This window comes from Typopeltis vanoorti, chromosome 9 (assembly GCF_054136105.1).
Source record: "Typopeltis vanoorti isolate ZY-2024b chromosome 9, IOZ_Tvanoo_1.0, whole genome shotgun sequence".
Taxonomy (NCBI): domain Eukaryota; kingdom Metazoa; phylum Arthropoda; class Arachnida; order Uropygi; family Thelyphonidae; genus Typopeltis; species Typopeltis vanoorti.
Genome location: NC_143557.1, coordinates 46,539,095 through 46,561,816, shown reverse-complemented (window position 1 = coordinate 46,561,816; position 22,722 = coordinate 46,539,095). Strand labels below are relative to the sequence as shown.

The 22,722-nt window shown below is 34.9% G+C and overlaps 1 protein-coding gene across 1 annotated transcript in view; it reads left to right on the top strand.

Annotated features, from left to right (window-relative positions):
- LOC150103014 (DNA-dependent protein kinase catalytic subunit-like) overlaps positions 1–22,722 on the top strand; it is a 168,098-nt gene that overhangs the window by 35,162 nt on the left and 110,214 nt on the right. Inside the window, exons 4-5 of the mRNA XM_090398050.1 lie at positions 7,255–7,370; positions 12,941–13,024. Of these exons, the coding sequence (XP_090254176.1) occupies positions 7,255–7,370; positions 12,941–13,024 (200 nt within the window). The remainder of the gene's footprint in view (positions 1–7,254; positions 7,371–12,940; positions 13,025–22,722) is intronic.

Genomic DNA, 22,722 nt, shown 5'->3' with positions numbered 1-22,722 from the left:
CAATAGTTTCTTGTTGAAATGAATGACATATGAATGGCTTTAAAGAGAAACATGAATGATAAATGTCTCTTGGAGATATTTCTGAAATATCTCAGATATTGTAGATATCAAACAAAAATCTTTTGTCCCACAAAACCAACTTTCAACTTGCTAGTCCAAAAACTTACATCTGCAGGTATCATAAAAAAAAAAAAATGGGTTGCTGACATTCTGACATTTAATAAAATAAATAAATAGTAGACAATAGTTGACTCATGAATTTGGAAACTACACAGAGAAAAGTGAAATATGAAATATGTAAGTTATTATTTTGGTAACCTCCATGGAGTCAGTAGGCTCATTGTGGGAGGCCCACTCAACTAGCAACATGTCGATCATAAACTTTGAAGGTATTTATACTCCCTACATTCACAATGCACTCTGGCAATGTATTATGCTGACCAACAACTCTGCATATAAAAAAAAAAAAAAATCTGCTCCTCATACTCTTACCACATCTTTATACAACTTCCAGAAATGGCCTCTTGTTCTCTCCATTTAACATCCACTATTTTTTTTATAATTCCTTCTGTATTAATCTGATAGAATCCCTTAACTATCTTGAATGTCTCTATCATATCTCCTCTTTTCTTCCTATCCACCATCTCTGTAATCCACATTCCCTCAAGTGCTTATCATAACCAACACTCCAGAGTCTTGATATCACTTTAGTTATTTGTCTTTGTATCATCTCTAGTATTTCCACATCACAATGAAAACTAGGTGACCAAATTTGAACACATGTCAGCAATATGATGCAAACTCTGCAAGACTTAAAGTGTGTCCTCGGAACATCAGTCCATTATCTACCATCACTCTAAGATCCCAAATCTCATCTGCTTCCTGAAGCACAGCTCCATCAATACAATATGTAGCCTTATATTTCTGCACCCCAAAGTGTAACACCATGTATTTAGTAATATTAAAACTACAATCCTCACTCATCTGTTCAAGCTAAAAGTCTACACCCTCTGTCCAAAAAGAAACCAAACTTTTCAAAAATAGAAGAAACTAGTGGCACCGCCTATTGTATCTTTTTGTTGTCAAAAGTGGCATTAGTCTTGTGTCAACAGTTTATGACATTTGTTTCATTAGAAGCCAAGTTATAGTGCGAAGAGTGACTGTGTGTTTTGATGAATGGTCAGAAAATGAGTTTCAAACAGAGAGCTGCGATTGACTTTTGTGTTAAACTTGGTAAAAGTTTTACCGAAGTGCATTACATGCTTCACAAAGCATACGGTGATGAATGCTTATCCCGTACTCAACTTTATGAGTGGTTTAAGCAATTTCAAAGTGGTCATGAGATGCTTGAGGATGACAAAACACCAGGCTGTCCAAAAACTGAACTGAGCAAAGTTAACATCCAAAAAATGCATGATTTCATCAAAGAAAACCCAAAATCGACCATGAGATTGATTGCAGATGAATTGGGGATTCCAAAATCAATTGTGCACAACATTTTGACCGAGAGTTTGGGCCTTCGTAAATTGAATTTGCGATTTATTCCCCACAAGTTGACTGACAACCAAAATTGTATTGAATCGAACATGCAAGGACCTCATTAAAACTGCGCACAAGGACTCTAACTTCCTTGAAACGATCGTTATTGGTGACGAAATGTGGTGTTTCGAGTATGAGCTTGAAACAAAGCGCCAGAGTGCTGAGTGGAGACTGCCAGAAGAGGAGGGCATCTGAAAAAAAAAGTCGCTTGGAGAGGTCAAAAGTAAAGACAATGCTGATTTGTTTCTACTATTCCAAGGACATTATCCACAAAGAATTCATTCTGCCTGGCCAAACGGTCAATGGTGAGTTTTGTCTCTAGAAGTTTTGAAGCGATTGATAGCGATAATTTGTCACATATGGCATGAATATCTTGATGCATGCAACTGGTCACTTTTGCACAATAATGCACCATCTCATCATTCAAACATTGTAAGACAGTTTTTGAGCAAAAGCCAAGTTTGTGTGTTGGATCATTCTCCGTATTCACCTGATTTAGCACCCTGTGACATTTCTCTTCTCCTGACTTCATTTGCCAATGAAAGGAAAGCAATATGACAACATTGAAAATGTTCAAGTGGCAGTAACTACAACCCTCAACAGTATCTCAAAAACCGATATATAAAAAACTGATTTAACGAATTAATTGATCATGCCAAATGCTGTATCGAAGCTGAGGGAGAGTATATTGATTGAAATAAATTATTTGAATAATTATAATTGGCCTGTGTTTTATTTTCTATCAAAAGTTCGGTTTCTTTTTAGGCAGAGGGTGTATTCAAGTCTTCCTGTAAAATTAAAATGAGCAATATTCCTGATAATTCTCAATATTCTATCTAACTTTGCATCATCATCAGCAAAAATTTGAAGATTCCCAATCAATCCACATGAAGTTTTTAACTAATAAGATCAACAGTAGAGGGCCCAAGAGCATAATAATGAGGCATGCCACTGGTCACCTTCCTTTTCTGAGATTTTCTGAGACACTGTTCCATCATATACAACATGTTGGTATCATTCAGAAAGCCAGTCTTCAATCCATCTAACCAATCTCATCTAATCTCATCTTCTGCAGTTTATACACCAATCTGCCATGTAGTAATCTATCAAATGACTTTGCAAAGTCAAAGATAATCACTGTATATGAACTCCCTTATCCAATGCATTCGTCACCTTATTATAAAATGTAACCAGATTGCTAAAAGAAGGTCTGCCCTTCACAAAACCCATGCTGACCATCATAAAGATTCTTATGTGCATCATCCTAATCCATCCCATATTCTATTTCGAGCCAATTTTTCCAACACTGATCGCACCTGCAGATATACAGACCGGTTCTATAATTGGAAACTTCTGTTTTAGAACCATGTTTATGGAGAGGTATTATTTTGTCTTCTTTCTGCTCCTTATGAAACTTGCCCACTCCAGGTCAAGGGGTGGCTAACTCTTTTGCATGTTCTTTAAAAGTACATAGCGATATGTCATCCATTCTCATAGTCTTACACAGCCTATACTTGATACACCTCTGTTTCTTTTGCATTTAATTCTCCTAATTCTTGTCTCCCTTCTACATGTTGCACAGCATCGTGTTTTTTTACACCACTATATAAACAGATGAAGTGTTGAAATGTTGATAAAATAATTCCGCTATATCTTGCTTGGCTGAGTGGTTAGCGTATCCCACTCCGGCCAAAAGGCTGCGGGTTCGAATCCCACCGTGGGCATGGATATATGTGATTGTCAGTGAAAATACTAGTGATGGTGATGGGCAGTAGATGCCACGGCTGTAATTGTGGTTCGTTGTAGTTGGTGGAGAGAGAGAGAGAGTTGTAGAGTAGGTGCCCTCCCTCGATAAGTCTTTGGACTCCCTGGAGGTGTCACGTAATAATAATAATAATATCACTTGCTATGGTTGCTCTGCTACCATAACTATCCACCGGTGTCAGCCTGTCATAGTTATATTTCCTCTTGCTTGCCACATAGCAGAAAAATTCCCTTGGATTAGTTTTGACCTGACTGACCAATCTCCTCTCATATTCTACTTTTCTTTTTTTTAACCATGCTTGTCACTTTTCTGGCTTGCACTTTATTTATATATATATATATATATATATACACTGTATTTTTTGATAGATAATGTACACCTAATGTATAACGTGCACCCCAACATTTTCATCACTCCTTTTGATGTATAGATAACGCGCATGCGCCAACTCTGTCTGTACTTCCTAACAAAGAGTTAGGAAGTACAGACAGAGGATGGAGGAATTCTTTAAAAGCACGTGCATTGCTAGTAGCAGTGGTCGATTTTTTTTAATTCAAAATTTTATAATTATCGGGGAGCACTGTGACTTTACTACAACTTTTTGTGTGACCCAAAAGATAACTTGTGTGGGCTGCGTCGTTTTGCCTAGTTCTAGGACTGTGAATCTGAAGGGAGCAAAAGCGGTTTCAGTTGCTACAACAGAGCAAGAAAGGTCAAACTTTACTGTGGTTCTCTGCGTAACTGCAGATGGTTCCAAGCTGCCACCGATGGTGATTTTCAAAAGAAAGACTGTTCCAAAAGGTTGCGATTCCAAAGATATTATTGTTACTGCTAATGATAAAGGTTGGATAAATTCTGAGGTTATGAAATTTTGGTTGGAGAATGTGTGGCGAAAGAGAAAAATGGCAATTTTCAACCCAAAATCTTTGTTAATGTTGGGTTCGTGTAGGGCACACACGACAGCAGAAGTTAATACAATTGTAAGTATTCCAAATTGGCCGTCATTTCAGGTGGTTTAGCAAAAAAAAACTCCAACCCCTTGATCTTGCAGTAAATAAATCATTCAAAGACAATTTGCGGGCTAAGTGGGAAGACTGGATGATGAATGGCATCCATGAATATAACAAAACAGCACAGATGAAAAGAACGTCATATAAAGATATAGTTACATGGATTGTAGAAAGTTGGGCTGCTGTAAGTGCAAACTGTGTTAGAAATGGTTTCATTAAAGCACAAGGGAATGCAGTGGTATCTGGTGACAATGATTATGAAGCTGAAGAAATACCAAACGAAATTTTTAACATAATTGATTCTTTCAATATTGAGTCTGATGAAGAATTTTTTGGATTTGAATAGTGTAATGTCCAATAAATATTGAGTAATACTTCTACCTTAGTTTTGTTATTACATTTGATTTACCTCTTATGCCTTTCAAATGTATACTGCGCATGTTCATTTTTAACGAATTTAGACTTTTTTGTATAGATGACACATGCGTTATCTGTCAAAAAATACGGTACTTCATACATCTCTTCGCTACAAACAGTCTCTTATATTTCCTCCATAACTTCTTATGTAACACTGCTTACTTGATTTCACTGTTCATCCATCTCACTCTTACTCTGTTTATTCGTTTAACTCTTGGTATGCAGTTATGCATTGCTTGTGTTAGATACTGTGTTATAATTTCTCATGCGCTTTCAATATTTTCTACACTATTCATCAAGCTAATGTATCGGTGTTAGTTGACTATAGTTCCATAAGATAGACCTTGATGACAACTTTTCCCTTTTTGACTTCCTTCCAAACCAATACTTGATCACCTTCATCAACTCGTGGCAATGTCGATATCTCATTCACAACCACATCCTGTGAAAAAAAATAAATAAATCACCAAATCTGATACCGATGAACCTTGTGTTGATTCTATCATATGCTGCTTTAGATAGTTATCCTGCAGAAAGTCAACAAATTCACTCTCCCTGTTATCATGTACTATCTCTTCTTTCCAGTCCACATTCCTATAATTAAAATATCCCATTAGGATCATTTTCCTTTTACTTGCCCAATTAATTTCTCTAAACATTTTATAATCAGTGCTCTCCACATTCTCTGGTCTACAACAACATCCTATGACATATCCTGTTCTATTGATCTTAACTTCACACCAAATAGTTTCAAATCTTCACATGTACTACTGTTTTCTACTTATAGTGTTCTTTCCTACTCTCTTCACCTTACTATCTTTTAGAAATTTTGTATCCTACCATTTCAAGTCTTCATAGCATATCATCCTCAGTCAACTAAGTTTCACTTATACCAATTATGTTTGGGTATACTGATTCAATCATTGCTACATACTCTGCCCCTTTATTTCTAATACTCTATGTTAGTATACAGCATAACAATTCTGCACTCTTTGAGGCCGTCTCATCAACATCGTCACTGTAGTATCTATGCTATGGTACACTTCTCTCTTCGTTCTGACCATCTCCTTTTCTCTGATCATGACTGATTTTCATTCATATTCTTATCATCCCCACTGTTTTGCACTGCATCACTCTGCCTTGACATAATCACTTCTGCACCTTTGTAACCCTCTTCTTCTTGTCCTTCTACAACCTACTTCTCAACTTCTCTTTCTGATTTTTAGCTATACAAATTTTGTGTGAATCCTATGTACTCTTAGTAATCAACAGTCACTCCAAATGACCAGCACCAAAGCCATCCTGTTTCAAATGCATTCCATCAGCTTTGAACTATTCTAACTTCCCTTCAAAATCATTCCATACATTCACAAATTGAACACTCCCTGCTTGATACAATTCAGCCATGTTGTCGTTCAGTATAATTGCTCTCCTTTTCAGTTCACTGCTCTCACATCTGGGCAACACTATTAACCACTTTCCCAATGACACTATTATCCTTCACCTCTTGCATCAGCTTCTTCAAATCCCTTTCCACATTCTGTGTCTCACTATCCAAGTCATTTATCCCCGCCACTACCACCAATTTTGATGTCTCTTCCTTCTTTCTGTTTAAAGCAACTGATATTCGTTTTATTGTACCCTTTGGAAATAACGTGTTATGTACCTTATTTTTTACCACATCTTTAATGATTGAATCACCATATATAGCCACCCTATCTTCTTCCTATTAACCTCCTTCTCATTTACATCAGTTATTCTCTTCTTTAAACATTCAATTTCCTCCTCCATATGTTTAACCTGACTCTTCATTTTTATTAACTCTTGCCTAAGCTCTTCCATGTTGCTTCTATTATTACTGTTGCGAGCAATTCCATCCATTTTCTGATTCTTTCTGGTAATACTGTTCTTATTTTTGGAATGCCCTAACCTTTCATTGCTCTTCTCAAACACTATAATCCCTTCCTTCTTATTATTTAATCTATCACTTCATAAATCTTTAACATTTTCGGGCATATACATAAAACAATTGTGTTTGTATCCACTATGAAAAGCCTGAGGGAAAACTCCATCTCCAAGTTGAGACCTTTCAATTTGCTGTGATATATTTCTTTATGGTCACTGCTGACATTTTTGTAATGTTAACCTATGGAGCTTCACATGATTCACATCACATTAATTATTTGACATTCATTTGTTGGTCTCATTAGTTGAAGGGATAACAGTGTGTCATTCCTTCAACTAATGAAACTGTGAATGATGGTATGAAACTCAGATTCATTTTGTCTGGCACAGGGGTGATTGTGAATGTGTAACTGTGCCTATTAGTTACTTGAAAAAATTACTCTGTTTTGAACAGTTCCTAGATGATTTCTAGGTTATTTTAACTCTTTATCCACAATATTAAAGATATCTAAATTTTTGTGAGTGGAATTGGAATTCTCTTGGTGGAAATATATATAACATGATTTAAAGATATACATAAAAAAGAATATGTAGATTATTAATTTATTGTTGTTATAGGAAGAAAATGGAATGGAGAGTTACAAAGCATTAACCGCTTCAGATCCTGTTTATGGCCTAAAACCAAATAAACCCAAGGACTTTCACATATTGATTAACATTGTGGATTTTGCTAGGTAAAATTTCATTGCTTTGGTAAAATGTTTATTTTTCTTTAATTCTTTGTGTGTGTGTGTGTGTGTGTGTGCGCGCGCACATACATATATGTTTATGTGAACATGGAATAATGATGATAAAATGATCAAAGCCCTATGGACATCAGATAAACTGTGTATCTGCATTTAAATTTTAAACTTGAAATTGCCAATTTTATTTTTGTACATTATCAATAAGTCAATGTACAGTAATAAAATATAAACATTTTTATTTATTATTTATTTTTTTTGAATTGAGAAAAACTTTTTGTTAGTTTTTATGATTGTCATTATTTAAACTATATCCTCTCATGTTAGCTATGATTAAAAAATAACTTAATTTTGTCTGTGTGACCTTCACATTTCTTTCTTTGTATTGAGATAATTTTCAAGAGCATATACTGATGATAGGGTGTTTCACAAATTTATGACAAACAATGAAAAGATGATAGATTTCATTTTTCTGATATATTTCAAATATATTTTAAGGAGGTTTTTTTCAACATCTTGAAAAAAATTGAAAATTATATACATCCTTAAAACACTTAATGATACAGAAAGAATACTGTAAAAGAAATCAGGATAATTATCAGGTGACATGGAAATTGAATTAGATGTTTGAAGTCATTATTTAACATATTGTTAAATGTGATGAACAGGAACAGAAAACTGGTAAATATTCCAGAAGAATGCTGTCAAGGAGAATGATATTGGTACTTCAGGCAGCAAGAAGTCATCAGAGATCTGAAATGTCAAAGGGATGCTGGAGTATATGATATTCAATCAAAAATGCTCAGATCTAAAATTTTACCCAAACTTCACTGCATAATTTAGTCTTGTCAGAAGGTTAATTCCAGACAATTGGCATAGTGGTCTCATAACACCTGTCTTTTAAAAGACAAATCAAACTCCAGTATTGCAGAAGAATGTCCCTACTGAGTGTTCCAGATAAAAATGCTTGAAGCATATGTGAAGAGGCTAAGAAAAATAGTGAAAGGAAAACTTTGAGAAGAATAATCCTGACCAAGTAGAAGTTGAAGGCCAAGTAAAGGTTGTGATGATTATATTTTCACTTTAAGACAGTGAGAAATCATAAGAGTATAATAAGGATCTGTATTTAAGTTTTGTAGATGTGGAAAAGGCATGTGACAAGATACCAAGAGAAAATCTATTAAAAATAATTTTTTATGGTGTAAACGAACACTATATTGAGCAGATAGACTATATTCGAGATATAAGTTAGCAGTTAGAAATGAAGAAGGAATAGGATGGTTTGATATAAAACAAGATTTGAGAGAGGGGTGCACATTATCTCCACTGTTCTTTGTCATCTACATCATGAAGGAAAATGACATTAAACCTGTTATCAAAATTGTAGAAGGTAATCTCAGCTCTTTATACTAATGAGGTTATACTCTTAAATTAATCCATTGCAATCTGTGGGATTCCTTAACTAAATTGAATAATTGTTGTCGCCAATTTTGTATGAAAAATTATCGAAATAGGCAGGAAAATTGAAAATATCCTGCCTATGAAAATATTCAGGAAGATTGATGTTCTCTATGGTATTGTGATGAGTCTAACTGAATATATATGGAATAAAAGAAAAATCAATAAGAATATCAAACTACTTATATAAAAAATGTGTTCAAACAAATTTTAACTTATGGATCTGAGATGTGGATTAAAAATAACTCATTTGATCAAAGACTAGTGATTTGAGAATACTGGGAAACATGAGGGGAGTGAAGAGATGACATCAGTGGCAGAATCATATTAAAAAGGAAGATATTAGGATAGAACTTGACATTGTTAGTATTCAGGAAATGTGAACAGAGCTAATCTTAAGTAGTAAAGTGACATAAATAGAATGGAGAAGGAAAGATTAGTCAAATGTGAGTCCATACTGAAAAGACTAATTTGTAAGGAAATACTTTGTAGGAAATTTATAGTGTAAACTTTTCAGGTAGAAAAAATCTTGATGTTATTTATTTTTTTTCAAATGCACAAATTTTCCTCTGTTGTGCTTACCTGGTATGATGAAGTCATCAAGGTATGTAATATTACTATACTGTGTGATAATTCCAGGTCAGGATATCATTTCCAGTCAGCCATATGCTGATATCACAAGTGATGTGAATGCTTATAATATTGATAATAGTAAATGAGATTTTAATGACCTAACCAATCATAATGGATGAAATGTATTATCCATCTTATGCATCATATGTTTGTTATTTCAACAATTTTGCCTAATACACATCCATATTTTTATTGAAGGCTGCACATGATGGTTAGTAGGGAGATTACTAAACTCTTCTATGGCATTCAAAATAATAATAATAATAATCTTCATGTTGTTAAAATTATGTGTTCATATAGCATTATTACAATTAATGGTTAATAAACATGTTGAGATAAAATTAGTAGCTTTTTACAACTGTTTCTCTAGTGTTCCACTAATATTATCACAGCAGCAGAGACTAACTGTGCACAATTAACATGATTTAACACAATTAACATAACATCACAGAGGGTGCTGTGTAGGCAGACGGATGCATGTATGCTGTATCGCTGCTCCTGGTTTTATAGGTTTAAAGTGTTATTTAACTCATGTTTCTAACTTGAAAGTGCTACTATTTAATTCTACTAGTCACGCTGAAGACAGGGACATTCAAATCACCAAAATCGGATAAGTGATATTCAAATTTTCAATGTTGGAAGATCATAGAGTGTACTGCAGTCACCAGCCAACGAAGAACAAAGGACGTCGCCATTTTAAAAGTCGCACTACAGTCGCTAACAGGAAGAAAGGCTAAAGGTCAGCGAAGTTCAAGCAAAATGAGCTGTAATAACTGCAATAAGCCATTAAGCGATGAAGGGGACGGGCCACATTGTTCCGGATGTAACAAAAAACAACACTTCCACTGTTCAGGAATCTCAGAAAGCACATGGAAAGCAAAAGGAGCCATGAAACGGACTGAATGGCGATGTCAACAGTGCTGTGAGAAAATGAAGAACAAAGACCAGACACCAAAGAAAAGTAATGACGCACATCAAGGTAAGCTGCTTCCGGATCCTAAAATTACAGATAACTTTAATTCATTTAAACTCACGGTGAAAGACTTGTTAAATACACACATGGAACAAATTAACAAAAAATTTGAGGAGTATGAACATTACATATAGTTCAATAACGAGGCCTCTGAAGAAATGTTAGGAATCATGCGAGAAATAAAAATGAAATTAACGGTAGCGATAGAAATGCAAGAAACACTCCAGCGTAAAAATCAAGAATTGCGGAAAGAAGTAAACACACTCAAGTGTCAAATGGAGCACATGCTACAAAAAGAAAAAAAAAAAAATTCAAATTGAGGGAATAATGAAAGAAAATACAGAAGACTTAAGCAACATAATGCAACTGATCAGCAGCAAAATTAGAATTCAAATCGCAACCACAGATATCACCTCTATTAACCGAAGCCCACAAAAAAACAAAGAGAGACCGCCACCAATCATCGCTCGTTTTACCAACAGAAGTCTGAGAGACTCCATTCTTACAGCAAGCAAGAAAACAAGGCCGACAACAACAATCCTAACTGATAAGAAACTCCCAACACCAATATCTATATAACGGAACACTGGATGCCATACTTCAAAAATCTTTTATATCAAGCAAGGAAGACAAAAACAGAGGAAAAACTACAAGTTCCTGTGGACAAAGAATTCTCAGATATTTATGAGAAAGAATGAAAACACTTGAGTATACGTAATTACAAGTGAATCCAACTTACACAGCCTACCAATATAAAACACTAACTTTTCACATCCTTAAGAATAAGATTAGAACTCATTTAAAAACTATATAATGGAAACAAACATAGGCGAACATATCCAGTCAGACAACATAAACTTCAAGGTCTTTGACTCTTTGAAGAAATGGTCAGACAACATTTCCACCAATACCATCTTTACTATCATACACACAAACATAAGAAGTATAAAAAAACACTGGCTTACATCGATAACACAGCTCAATTATACCATGATAAACATAGATGCGCTAATACTGACCGAAGTTGCAATAAACGACACAGAAATTTATGCATACAACATAAATAATTATCAAACCTACAACTTATGTAGACCAAACAAAAGAGGAGGTGGCATTGTGGCATTTATCAAAAAAAAATACGATGCGACTGAAAACCAAACTCACTTCGAACATGCGGAAATACTAATTTTGGAAATCACAAATAGCCATAATAGTATCAAATACACAATATACAGACCCCCAGATAATAATCCACTCAGTTTTCTTAATGAGTTAGAAACATGGCTAAGCGGCATTAAACCCCGTACATCACACAGGCTCATCCTAATAGGAGACATTAACATAAATACGCTTGACCATGCTTCTTCAACCATTAATACATATCTAGATATACTAAGTCAGTATAACATAAACCCTACCATTAACTCCCCAACAAGAGAAGAAATATTCAATAACTCGCTAACAAAATCATGCATTGATCATATCGACATACGGGCTCCCATCCATACATATACATCATCAGTAATTAACGTCAAAATTACCGATCACTACTTTGTCTCAACTTCGTTTTGACCTTTATTGAGGTCTCGTCAGTGGGAGCCAGACCCTGAGGTTGTGATACTAAGGTGGAAGTGATGGAGAAGGTCATATTTACCTATACGAGTTGCCAAAAGGTGTCTCACCTTTTTATTAAATTACTCTGGATTTAGAGAAAGATGTTGGAAGGTTTTTCCACTTTGTTAGATTATAATAAATTTAGTTTAATCCTTTATCCAAGTGTAAGCAAACAGAGTTTGTGCCTGAAGTATTTATTATAGTCTAACCAAGTGGGAAAAAACTTCCATCTTTCTGTAAATCCAGAGTAATTTAATAATAAGGTGAGACACCTTTTGGCAACTCGTATAGGTAAATATGACTTTTCCATTACTTCCACCTTAGTGTCACCACCTCTGGGTCTGGCTCCCACTGACAAGATCTCAATAAAGGTCGAAAGCGGTCTGGGTAGTGGCCCTTCCCTTAATGCATACCATTATACATGTCTGCAAGGAGATGTGCTTTGCATTATGGGAGATACTGAGACAAGTAGTGATAAGAACTTGGTCCACCTTTACCACGAGTTGCCTCAGTCCTGAAGATACTTCAGGCGCAAACTTTGGTTGCTTATACTTGGATAAAGGATTAAACTAAACTTATTATATAGTTATAATTATTATATCTAACATTCATCAACATTTATTTTAAACTTCATAACCATTCTTAGATGTGCAGTCATCTGGAAACATTTAAATGTTTATACATTGAAGTCATGTAGTTTTTAAATCAAATATTATATTTCATCTGCTTAAAAAAATGTTGGAATGAAACATAAAGATTAATGCATCATATATGTGATCACACAGGATACAAATATTTAATAGTATTGCAATAATTTTAGAATTCATTATCTATTAGGAAATTCTGATTTGCATCATCTAATCATTGTCATATTTATATGCAGGGAATTTCTTCCATTTAAATATCAGGTCCTGTTTAAGAAATGGGTATATACATTTGGACTTGAAGTAATAGAGCATTCATTCAAGTAAGTAATTGAGACGTAATTGGTTAAACAGCATTTTTTGTTAATAATGAATAGCATTGCTTATAATAGATTTTATAATTGCTTGTAGTTTATAATATAATATTATATACATATATAATATTTTAGAATATATATATATATATAAACTTGTTTTCAAAACAAATGGTGGGAGATGAATTTCATTGCCTAAGAAAGAAGTCCATATTTGGGTTATAGAGTTTTGGGTGATATTTAAAATAGAAATACATTAAAAATAAATAATGAAAAAAAATTAGTAGGAAATATTCCTTGCCGATCCATAATACTAACATATCATAGGTTTACAATGTTTTGTGTGTGAGAGCCTCATTAAGATACCTGGGACAACCTGCAATACTTATATTGGATTTAAATGAGATGAAAATCAGAATGCAATTTCTCTTTAAGTTTAATAAAATATTGTGTTTTCGAACTTTGCTCCATAGAGCTAGAACTACTTGTCATGACACTACATTCCTATAAAGTGAATTAGGAGTTCTGAGCAATTAATGCTTCAGTTTGCTTCTCCCCTCCTGTATTGCCTAAGGGTAAATATTTTTATGTCTCTAGATGCATGTTGATGGGGGCTGGTTTGAGCGATGAAAAGTCCTCCACCTCTGTATGAGACTGACTAACTCACCTTTAATTGTGAAAAGTCCTGTTAAAGGTTCTTCACATCATAGATGGGATTAAAACCTAGGTCTTTCTGACCAAAGGATCCCTTTGAACCAGTCCACCCTAGAAAATTATGGAGCTTTAATTAATTTGTGGGTGTTAAATTAAAGATGCGAAGAAAGAGTGCTGTAAAAGGAGTTAGAGATGATAACGGTGACATGAAAACAGGAGAAAAAGATATCCTTGAAGTATGGAGTAATTACTTTGAAAAACTGCTAAATAAAACAAGCAGTGATGACAGCACAGTGTTTAAAAAACACTGACCAGGCATGCGGTTAGGAATACATATCCACACTTGAAGTAGAAAAAAAGCCATCAAAGGCTTGAAATGTGGAAAGGCAGCAAGAGTAGATGATATTCGACCAGAAATGCTGAAGTATGGTGGTATAAGAGTCTTACAGTGGCTGCACTGCATAGTTCAGAAAGCCTGGACAGAGGGACGAATTCCCGATGATTGGAGTAGAGCTTTCATTGTACCCATATATAAAAAGGGAAATAAAACTGAATGTGAGAATTAGAGGTATTTCTCTACTGGGTGTTCCTGGCAAGATCTATGCAAGTATACTTGAGAAACGGTTGAGAGGAATTGTGGAAGAAAAGCTTGGTGAAGAACAAGCTGGATTCAGGCCAAATAGAGGCTGTCAGGATCAGATCTCCGCTTTACGACAAATAGTGGAGAAAGCATGGGATTATAAGAAAGCTCTGTATTTAAGTTTTGTCGATCTGGAAAAGGAATATCACAAGGTGCCAAGAGAGAAGCTATTCAATATGCTACACTGGTGTGAGACAAGGATGTACATTATCCCCTCTGTTATTCATTATCTATATGGATCACATTATGAAGGAAAGTGGTATTAAACCTGATATCAAAATTGGAGATGTTAATGTTATCTCTTTGCTGTAAGTGGATGATGTTATACTTCTAAATAAATCTGCTACAAGTCTGCAAGATTCCCCAACTAAATTGAATAACTGTTGTTATAGATATGGTATGAAGGTCAGCAATAAAAAGACAAAGACAATGAAAATAGGCAGAACCATTGAAAATGTCAACTGTGTTATGAATGGAGTACCTGTTTAACAAGAAAAACATTTCAAGCTATTTAGGCACGATTTTTAGTGAAGATGGTAAATTAAATATAGAGATAGAGAACAGAATCAGCAAAGCTGGTATGGTGAGAAGTCAATTGAATAAATTCATATGGAATAAGAGAGAAATTAGTCAGAATACTAAATTAGCTGTATACAAGACAGTGTTCAAACCAGTTTTAACTTATGGATCTGAGAGCTGGGTCAGAAGTAAAACACTTGACCAAAGACTAGAGACCGCAGATATGAGAGTCCTGAGAAAGATTAGAGGCGTGAACAGATGGCATCAATGGCAATATCATATTAAAAATGAGGATATTAGGAAAGAACTTGACATTGTCAGCATCCAGGAATGCGTTAGCAGAGCTAATCTCAGGTGGTATGGTCACTTAAATAGAATGGGAGAGGAAAGATTAGCAAAACAAGTGTTCTCTGCCAGGTTGGCAGGAAAACGACCCAGAGGAAGACCAAGATATAGGTGGATTGATAAGGTACAAAGTGCCTTAGACGATAGAAATATAAGATCTGATAATGTTGAAGTCTTGACAAGTAACAGACTGATTTGGAGGAAAATTGTAGATAGGAAGTTAGTAATGATGTATTTTTTTTCATGTAGTACTATCATATCCTGTACACCCCTTGAGGGTACATGGCAGGAATTTGCTGATGATGATGTATCTTCACAACTAGACTACTTCTATACAGAGGCTAATGACTTCACATTAATTGCCTTAGTATCCCTTAATGCTAAGCACACATCCTATTAGGTGTGTATAATGTTATGCATGATGTTAACCACCACTACTCGGAGTGGTTTCGACCATTAACGAAGTGTATGTTAACATGTTGACATATCTCTCCAAAAATTCTGAGTGATCTACAAGATCACTCTAAATATCACTGTTGTGACTCTTTATTTATTTATTTATTCATGTGGGTTTCTGCCCATTCCTTCACCATCCCTCAAGATTAGTTGAGTCCTCCTAGGAAGGGATTAAGCATGTCTTTTATGACTGTAGATCTGTGTGTGTTCACAAGCAGGTTTGTCCGTTCTGAGTGATGAAAAATCCGAGTTTTGGGGTGAAAAAACCCTCTCCATATGAGGCCGGCTAACTCACCTTTAGTCAAAAGAGACCAGATAAAGGTTTCCTCACATCATGGACAGGAATTGAACCAAGGTGTTTGCAACCAAATTGCTTTGTTTATACCATCTGATCTATGGAGGCCCTGTTGCGACTCTAAAGGATCACTACTGATCTCATCCCTCCTGACCTGAATGACTCCAAGATAGAAACTCAGTAGTGGCTCCACTCAACAATAGGCGAAAGCCAACCACCAAGCAAACTTAAAGACGAACATTATTGAATTTCATCAGTGGGAGCCAGATTTATTGAGTTACTGTTAGGTGCAGAGTACCTCTCTCTCTCTCTCTTTCACTCACTCACTCACTCACTCCAGTTACTCTGAGTGACTGCCAAGATCACTCTAAATCTCACTAAGTGACCTAAAAGAATCACTCCTAAACTCATGAGAATCTCATCGGTACCTTCACTTCATGACAGGCAAAAACCTGGCACTGAGCAGAACTGTCCTAGGAAGAATGCCAAGCCCAGAGACAAACATTATTAATTATTATCAGTGGGAACCAGATCCACAAGTGATACTAAGGTTGAAGTAATGCATAAATCATATATTTCTCATACACAAGTAGTGAAAAGGTGTAACACCTTGTTATTTAAGTACTCTGGATCAGATATAGCTTTTCCCAGTTTTTTCACTTAGATTAAGTTAAAGATGTCAAGATATTATTCTTGTTCAGTCCTTCTCCAATGTAAGCAGACAAAGTTTGCACATGCAACTTTTTGTGATATCATTGAAGTTCTTCTGAGCTCTGCATTTTTTCTAGCGGGGAATGCATATTTTATCCCAAACATATCAAACATTAATGTTTGGCTACAGACCACATCAGAGATTTCAGAACAATTATTTTTGCCATAAAATTAAAAATTTTCTACTTATCACTGATAGAGGACATTGATAGGACATTATGAATATGTCTTGCTGTAAAAGAATCACACAGTAATAGGGATCAGCTTAAGTTTTATACACTGAAATCTCTCATTGATTGTAGTAGAATGTAATGTTAAATTAATGTCCATTAGAATTATGTCTCAGGATACGTAGTGTGCCTGTTAAGTAATGAGATTTATTTTTTACAAGACAATCCTTTGAATAAAATTAACAAATGTGTTTATAATTTTGACTGCTAGAGTGTGTTGTAACCGCAGGTACAGCTTTTGAGTAGTCGGGTGACACAGCAGTTTTTGTGTGGCAACCGTTGACGGAAGAGTGTGTGAGTGGAGTGTGCCAGAAGTTGCATCATGAAACAAAGAGCCGTGATCAAATTTTACTATAAATTAAGAAAAACTGTTACAGAAGTATACCAAGAAATAAAAATCTTATGGCAATGACTTATCTGAGGCATGCACAGGTGTTCTGCTGGTTTCCAACATTTAAAGAGGGGAGGGAGTCAATGAAGGATGGACCATACTGTAGATGATCAGTTTCTGCTTGGACAAATGAAAATGTAGTGAAAGCTGGGAAAATAGTTGTCCATGACATGCAAATAACCACTAGGCTACTCGCTATACAGCTTGGTGTCAGTAAAGAAATGGCCATGTTAATCTTAGAAAGAGATTTGCACCAGAGGAAGATTTGTTCGACATTTGTGCTACACACATGGACACATGAACAGAGAGAGCACTGGGTTGCATATTGTCAAAATTTCATCCATTCAGTTGATCAAGATTGTGATGTGTTGCAAGGAATTGTCATCGGGATGAAAGTTGGTGTTTTCAGTTCACGTCTGATGTTGTTGTTGACTATTTCTGGTGCTAAGTAACAGATTTGATTCCAAATTTTGCACATTAGGTCTAGCACCAACATTTCTTTCAGTGCTGCGATAAAATTGTCACTGTGTACTGATGACATCTTCATTGAGCCTTTTTAAAGACAGATTCATTACAGTATATGGAGAGGTTGAATTTGGGACTGTGATTTAGAATTGTATATTATACTTTTTGATATGCTTATTTCTTATTTTTATGAATTCTTTTTGGGCTGATAATTCTGAAATGTTGGAGAGAATGACCAAAGCTCAGGGTTTAAGCCTCATGAGAGCTCTGATTGTAGCAAGCTAATGTCAGCATTGGTAGCAGAGGCTGACTTGTGCTGCAGTGATCTGTTCTCATAGTGGTGGTGGTGGTGGTGGTGCAAGGCTGGTATGTCTGTATATACAGAGGACTTTTTTCAAATGAAATTGAATTTTTAGCTTGATGCAGTTAGATATTAACTTAACAAGTTAATACATAACAAGAGTTAGGTATTAACTCTTGTAACCCAACATCTTCTAGAAGAGCCAGCTGATTTAATTTCGTAGATAGTTTTGGCTCACTATAATGTCTTGCTTTGTGTGCTATCTTCTCACCATGAATGATTAGTATTACCTTGATGAATCTGTGATTTCAGTCAGGATTTCTCCATGATCTAAAAATCTACAACCTGCAGTCTCCATGACTGCAGGTTGTAAAGAGTTCCAGCTATTCCTGTCTTGAGCCTTTCTTCTCCATTTTCTTCCAACTTTCTTGATCATTGGTCTTTTCACCTTAAGGTCACTCTTCCAGGTTTCCTTTTGGTTTCTCTTGGATACCAATTTGTTACTCTGACTGTCCATCTGTTGTCTCTCATTCTGGTGAGATTTCCTGCCCATATACTTTTGCTGTTGTAGATTGCTTTCATTACATCTTTGAGTCCAGACTTCTTCCTGATTTCTGTGTGGCTTACATTGTCTATTTTATTTATATTGCACATTCTTCTTTCTATTGCACGTTTGAATTGTTATTAAGCTCTGTTCTTCTTTTAAAGCTTTTTTCAATGCTATAAGTTAATGCTGGTAGGATGTGACTGTAGAAAAGATGGCCTCTTATTTCTTTATCTATGTTTTGGTTGGTAATTGTTGATTTTATTTTGTTGAAGGCCATCCAAGCAGCTCTTTTTCTCCTTGCTGTTTCATTTGATATGTCGTTATTCATTTTTATGGACTGTCTGAGGTAGATGTAAGCTTCTTAATTCACACTATCAAAAAAGTATCAACTTTTTTGATAGTGTGGGATTCTAGAGTGATTGTAATCTTTACAGTATTCGTTTTTCATCCATCTTGTTTTGTCCAGATGCATTTCCAGTCCAATTTTTTGACAGTTTTGGCTTATGTCATTCAGCATTGATTCTAAGAGTTCAGGGGAGTAAGATATTAATATCTCACTCCCCCAATTGTCGGTGAATAATAGAATATTTAATATTTCACCATCAATGTTTATTCCACCTTTCATGTTAATTTTTCGAATGGTGCTGTCCAGAGTAGATGTAAAGAAATTGGGTGATAAGACATCACCCTGACGTACTCCTCTACTTAAGTTAATTTTAATCAGGTGATTGAAAAGAGTAATATTTGTTGTGCCTTTTTTGTAAATATCTTTTATCAGCCTGATATCCAGTATTTCTACTCCTTGTTCTATTAAAGTTTGGAATACTGCTTTATGTTCAACAGTGTCAAATGCCTTTTTAAAATCTATAAAAGGAAGAAAAAGTGGAATCTGGTATTCTCTGCATCTTTTTGTTAGTTGAGTAATAGTTTGAATGTGGTCTATTGTCGAAACTGGCCCGTTTTTTTGCAGCTATTTTTGTTGATGGAGGTTTGTATTCTGTTTAGGATGACTCTGGCGAGTATTTTATATGTATGTGATAAGTCTTCTTTATTGCCTTTTTTATGCAGAATTATGGTCTTCGATGTTTTACATTCAGTAGGTGCTTTCCTTAATTGTATATATATCGAATAAATATTTCTTCTAGAGCTTTAAAGTGTACTCACCCACCCATATCTACTGCAGGAGCTGTGATTACTTGTTTAGATGAGTAAAGGTTCTCATAAAACGATTTTATTATTTTTTCCATTTCACTTCTGTTTGTGTGCCTGTTATCTTAATTGTCTATGAAGGCTGATGGTAGTGGTTACTTTAGACTTATTTCTTTCTCGACTTTTTTTAGGCTACTGTGGAGCCTAGTTGCTTCTGCCAATTTTGCTATTCTATATGTATTATAGTCATCTTTGATATTCTGCCTCAGTTGTTTACAGATACTTTTATATTCTAAACAATATTTTCCTGTATCTTTCAATTTTCTTCTTTTCTCCAATAGTTCTGTCGTTCTCGCTGATAAGTGTTCTCTGGTCTTAGGAGGAAGTTCATAGGAGACTCTTTCTTTGCAAATCAGTAAATGATTATTAAAATTTGTTAACTCTTTGTCAATATCATTTTTTAATTTCCAGTCTGTTTCTTCCACATTTTTTCTAAATTCTTCTGAATTTATCTGTTTTGAGTGTTGTTTTAGGTTGGACTGTGCTCATATGCGTGCTTCATTTTTTTCTGTTTATTTTGAGGGTGGCTCTTATTGGATGGTGGTCTGAATGAATATCACAGTAGGTTTTTCTGCTGACTTCAACATTTTTTACTATTCCTTTGCAATTTGTTAGAATGAATTCAATTTCATTTCTTGTCTCTCCATTTGGAGATTGCTTAGTCCATCTTTTTTCAGTTCTCTTTTTAAAAAAACTATTCATAATGTAAGCCTTTCTGCTTCAACAAATTCTGCTAGGAGTTGACCTCTTTCATTCATTCCCCTTTCCCTCATGGTCCAATATATTTTTCTTCAATAGATCCTGTACCTATTTTTGCATTGAAATCCCCCCCCCCCCACACACAATAGTACAGATATGGCCAATGCTGACATGCGTCACCAGTTACTCAATCAGTTTACAGCTGACTCGTGTCATAACATTCGATGAACTTCTGATTCGATGTGAGTGAACAACTGTGTTTTCAAACTTATATGTTTTTATTAACAGTTCTTTAAGCTTAAGATAAGATTTCTGTTTTTGTGAAAGCACTCTCTCAGATAATAGAAGACATCTTAACAGACGCTTTAGAAAACATCAAGATGAATTAGAAGTAAACTGAAGTTAGTTCCTTGGTCTGAGTTGCGGAAAGAATATGTGGTTAAGAAAAAGGAAGAAATAAAAAAGAGACAAAATATATTTGTGAAACGAAGTTGTGAAAGTGTCACAATGCTGGAGGTGTCTTATGAAATTGCCTTTGTGTTGGCTAAAAAACAAACGCCTTTCTCTGAGGGAGAGGAAGTTGTTAAGCCCTGTCTCGAAAAATTTGCAAAATGTCTTGGTGATAAGAATGTTGAAAGAAAAGTAAACCAAATTGCTCTGTCCAAGCAAACAATTACAAGACGCATTGAAGAACTTTCCCATGATGTTACTGAGCAATTGAAACACCATGTTCATGCTTGTTCTTTATTTTCTTTAGGCCTTGGACGAATCCGCTGACATACGTGATGTAGCCCAATTAAGCATTTTTGTAAGAGGAATCGATGGTAATTTTAACATCTTTGAAGAACTTATCGGTCTTAAGTCACTTCATGGAAAAACCAAAGGGTCAGACATATTTGACGAAGTAAAGTCATGTCTAAAAATCAACAACTACGTACATTCTAGTAAGCTCATCAGTGTTTGCACTGATGGAGCACCGTCAATGGTAAGTAGAGTTTCTGGGACTGTAACTTTAATTGAAAGGTTTTCAGGTCGTTCTCTGCTAAAGTATCACTGTATTATACATGAAGAATCTTTGTGTGAAAACACTAAATTTGAAGCATGTTATGATACCAGTTGTAAAGTGTGTGAATAAAATTAGAGCAAGAGGGTTAAACAGAAGAGAATTCAGAGAATATTGTGAACTGCTAGATATGGAGGAATATGGTGATCTCATCCTTCATTGTGAGGTGTGCTGGCTTTCTAAAGGACAAGTTCTCAGTAGATTTTGGAAGCTGAAAGAAAGTGTTCATACTTTTCTGGAAGAGAAGGATGAGCTGCATGAGGAAAAAGCCTTGTTGATGAGAAATAGCTATTTGATTTAGTATTTTTAGTTGAAGTTACCAGCCCCTCAATGATCTAAATTTGTAACTGCAAGGCAAGAAAAAATTGTTTCCTAGCTTAGTAAATGACATCAGTGCATTCAAAATGAAATTAAAACTCTTCATCTCCCATTTAGAAAATGCGGATTTGAGTCTTCCACATTTAAAAGAACATAGTGAATCTGTTGAAGATAATGGCAACTTTACAGAATATACTGACAAACTCAGATTATTGCAAGAGTCCTTTAACAGTCGTTTTAGCAATTTTGCCAAAGAAGAAGACTGCATACTTGCATTTATAAATCCCTTTTCACTTACTGAACAAAACATCTTGATGATGTCTAGTAACATACAAATGGAACTTATTGATCTCAAAACCAATTCTTTATTGAAAATGAAATTTAATGAACTTCCACCACTCCCAGATGCTTCTGATATAATTAATTTCTGGCAATTGTTGCCCTGTGAACATTTTCCAGAACAGAGAAAATTTGCTCAGAGTTATATCTGTCGTTTTGGAACTACATACAGATGCGAATAAGCATTTTCATCAATAAAAATTATTAAGGTCGCGACTGACTGATTCAAATTTGAAAAACTGCTTGATGCTTTCTGTAACTGATTTAACTCCAAACATTACAAGCTTAGCAAAAGCAAAGCAATTTCAAAAGTCTCAGTAAAATAATTAATGTTTTGTTTATCTTTATATGAAATCCTTTTATTTAAAACTGCTAAAAGTGTCTATTTTACCATACATATAATAAATCATTTTATGCATAATTGTTAAATATATCCATATTACCATATTTTAAAAGGGCTGAAAAGTGGTATAAGTTTGTATGGTGCATCTTAACTAAAAAATGAAAAAAATGACACATGAACTA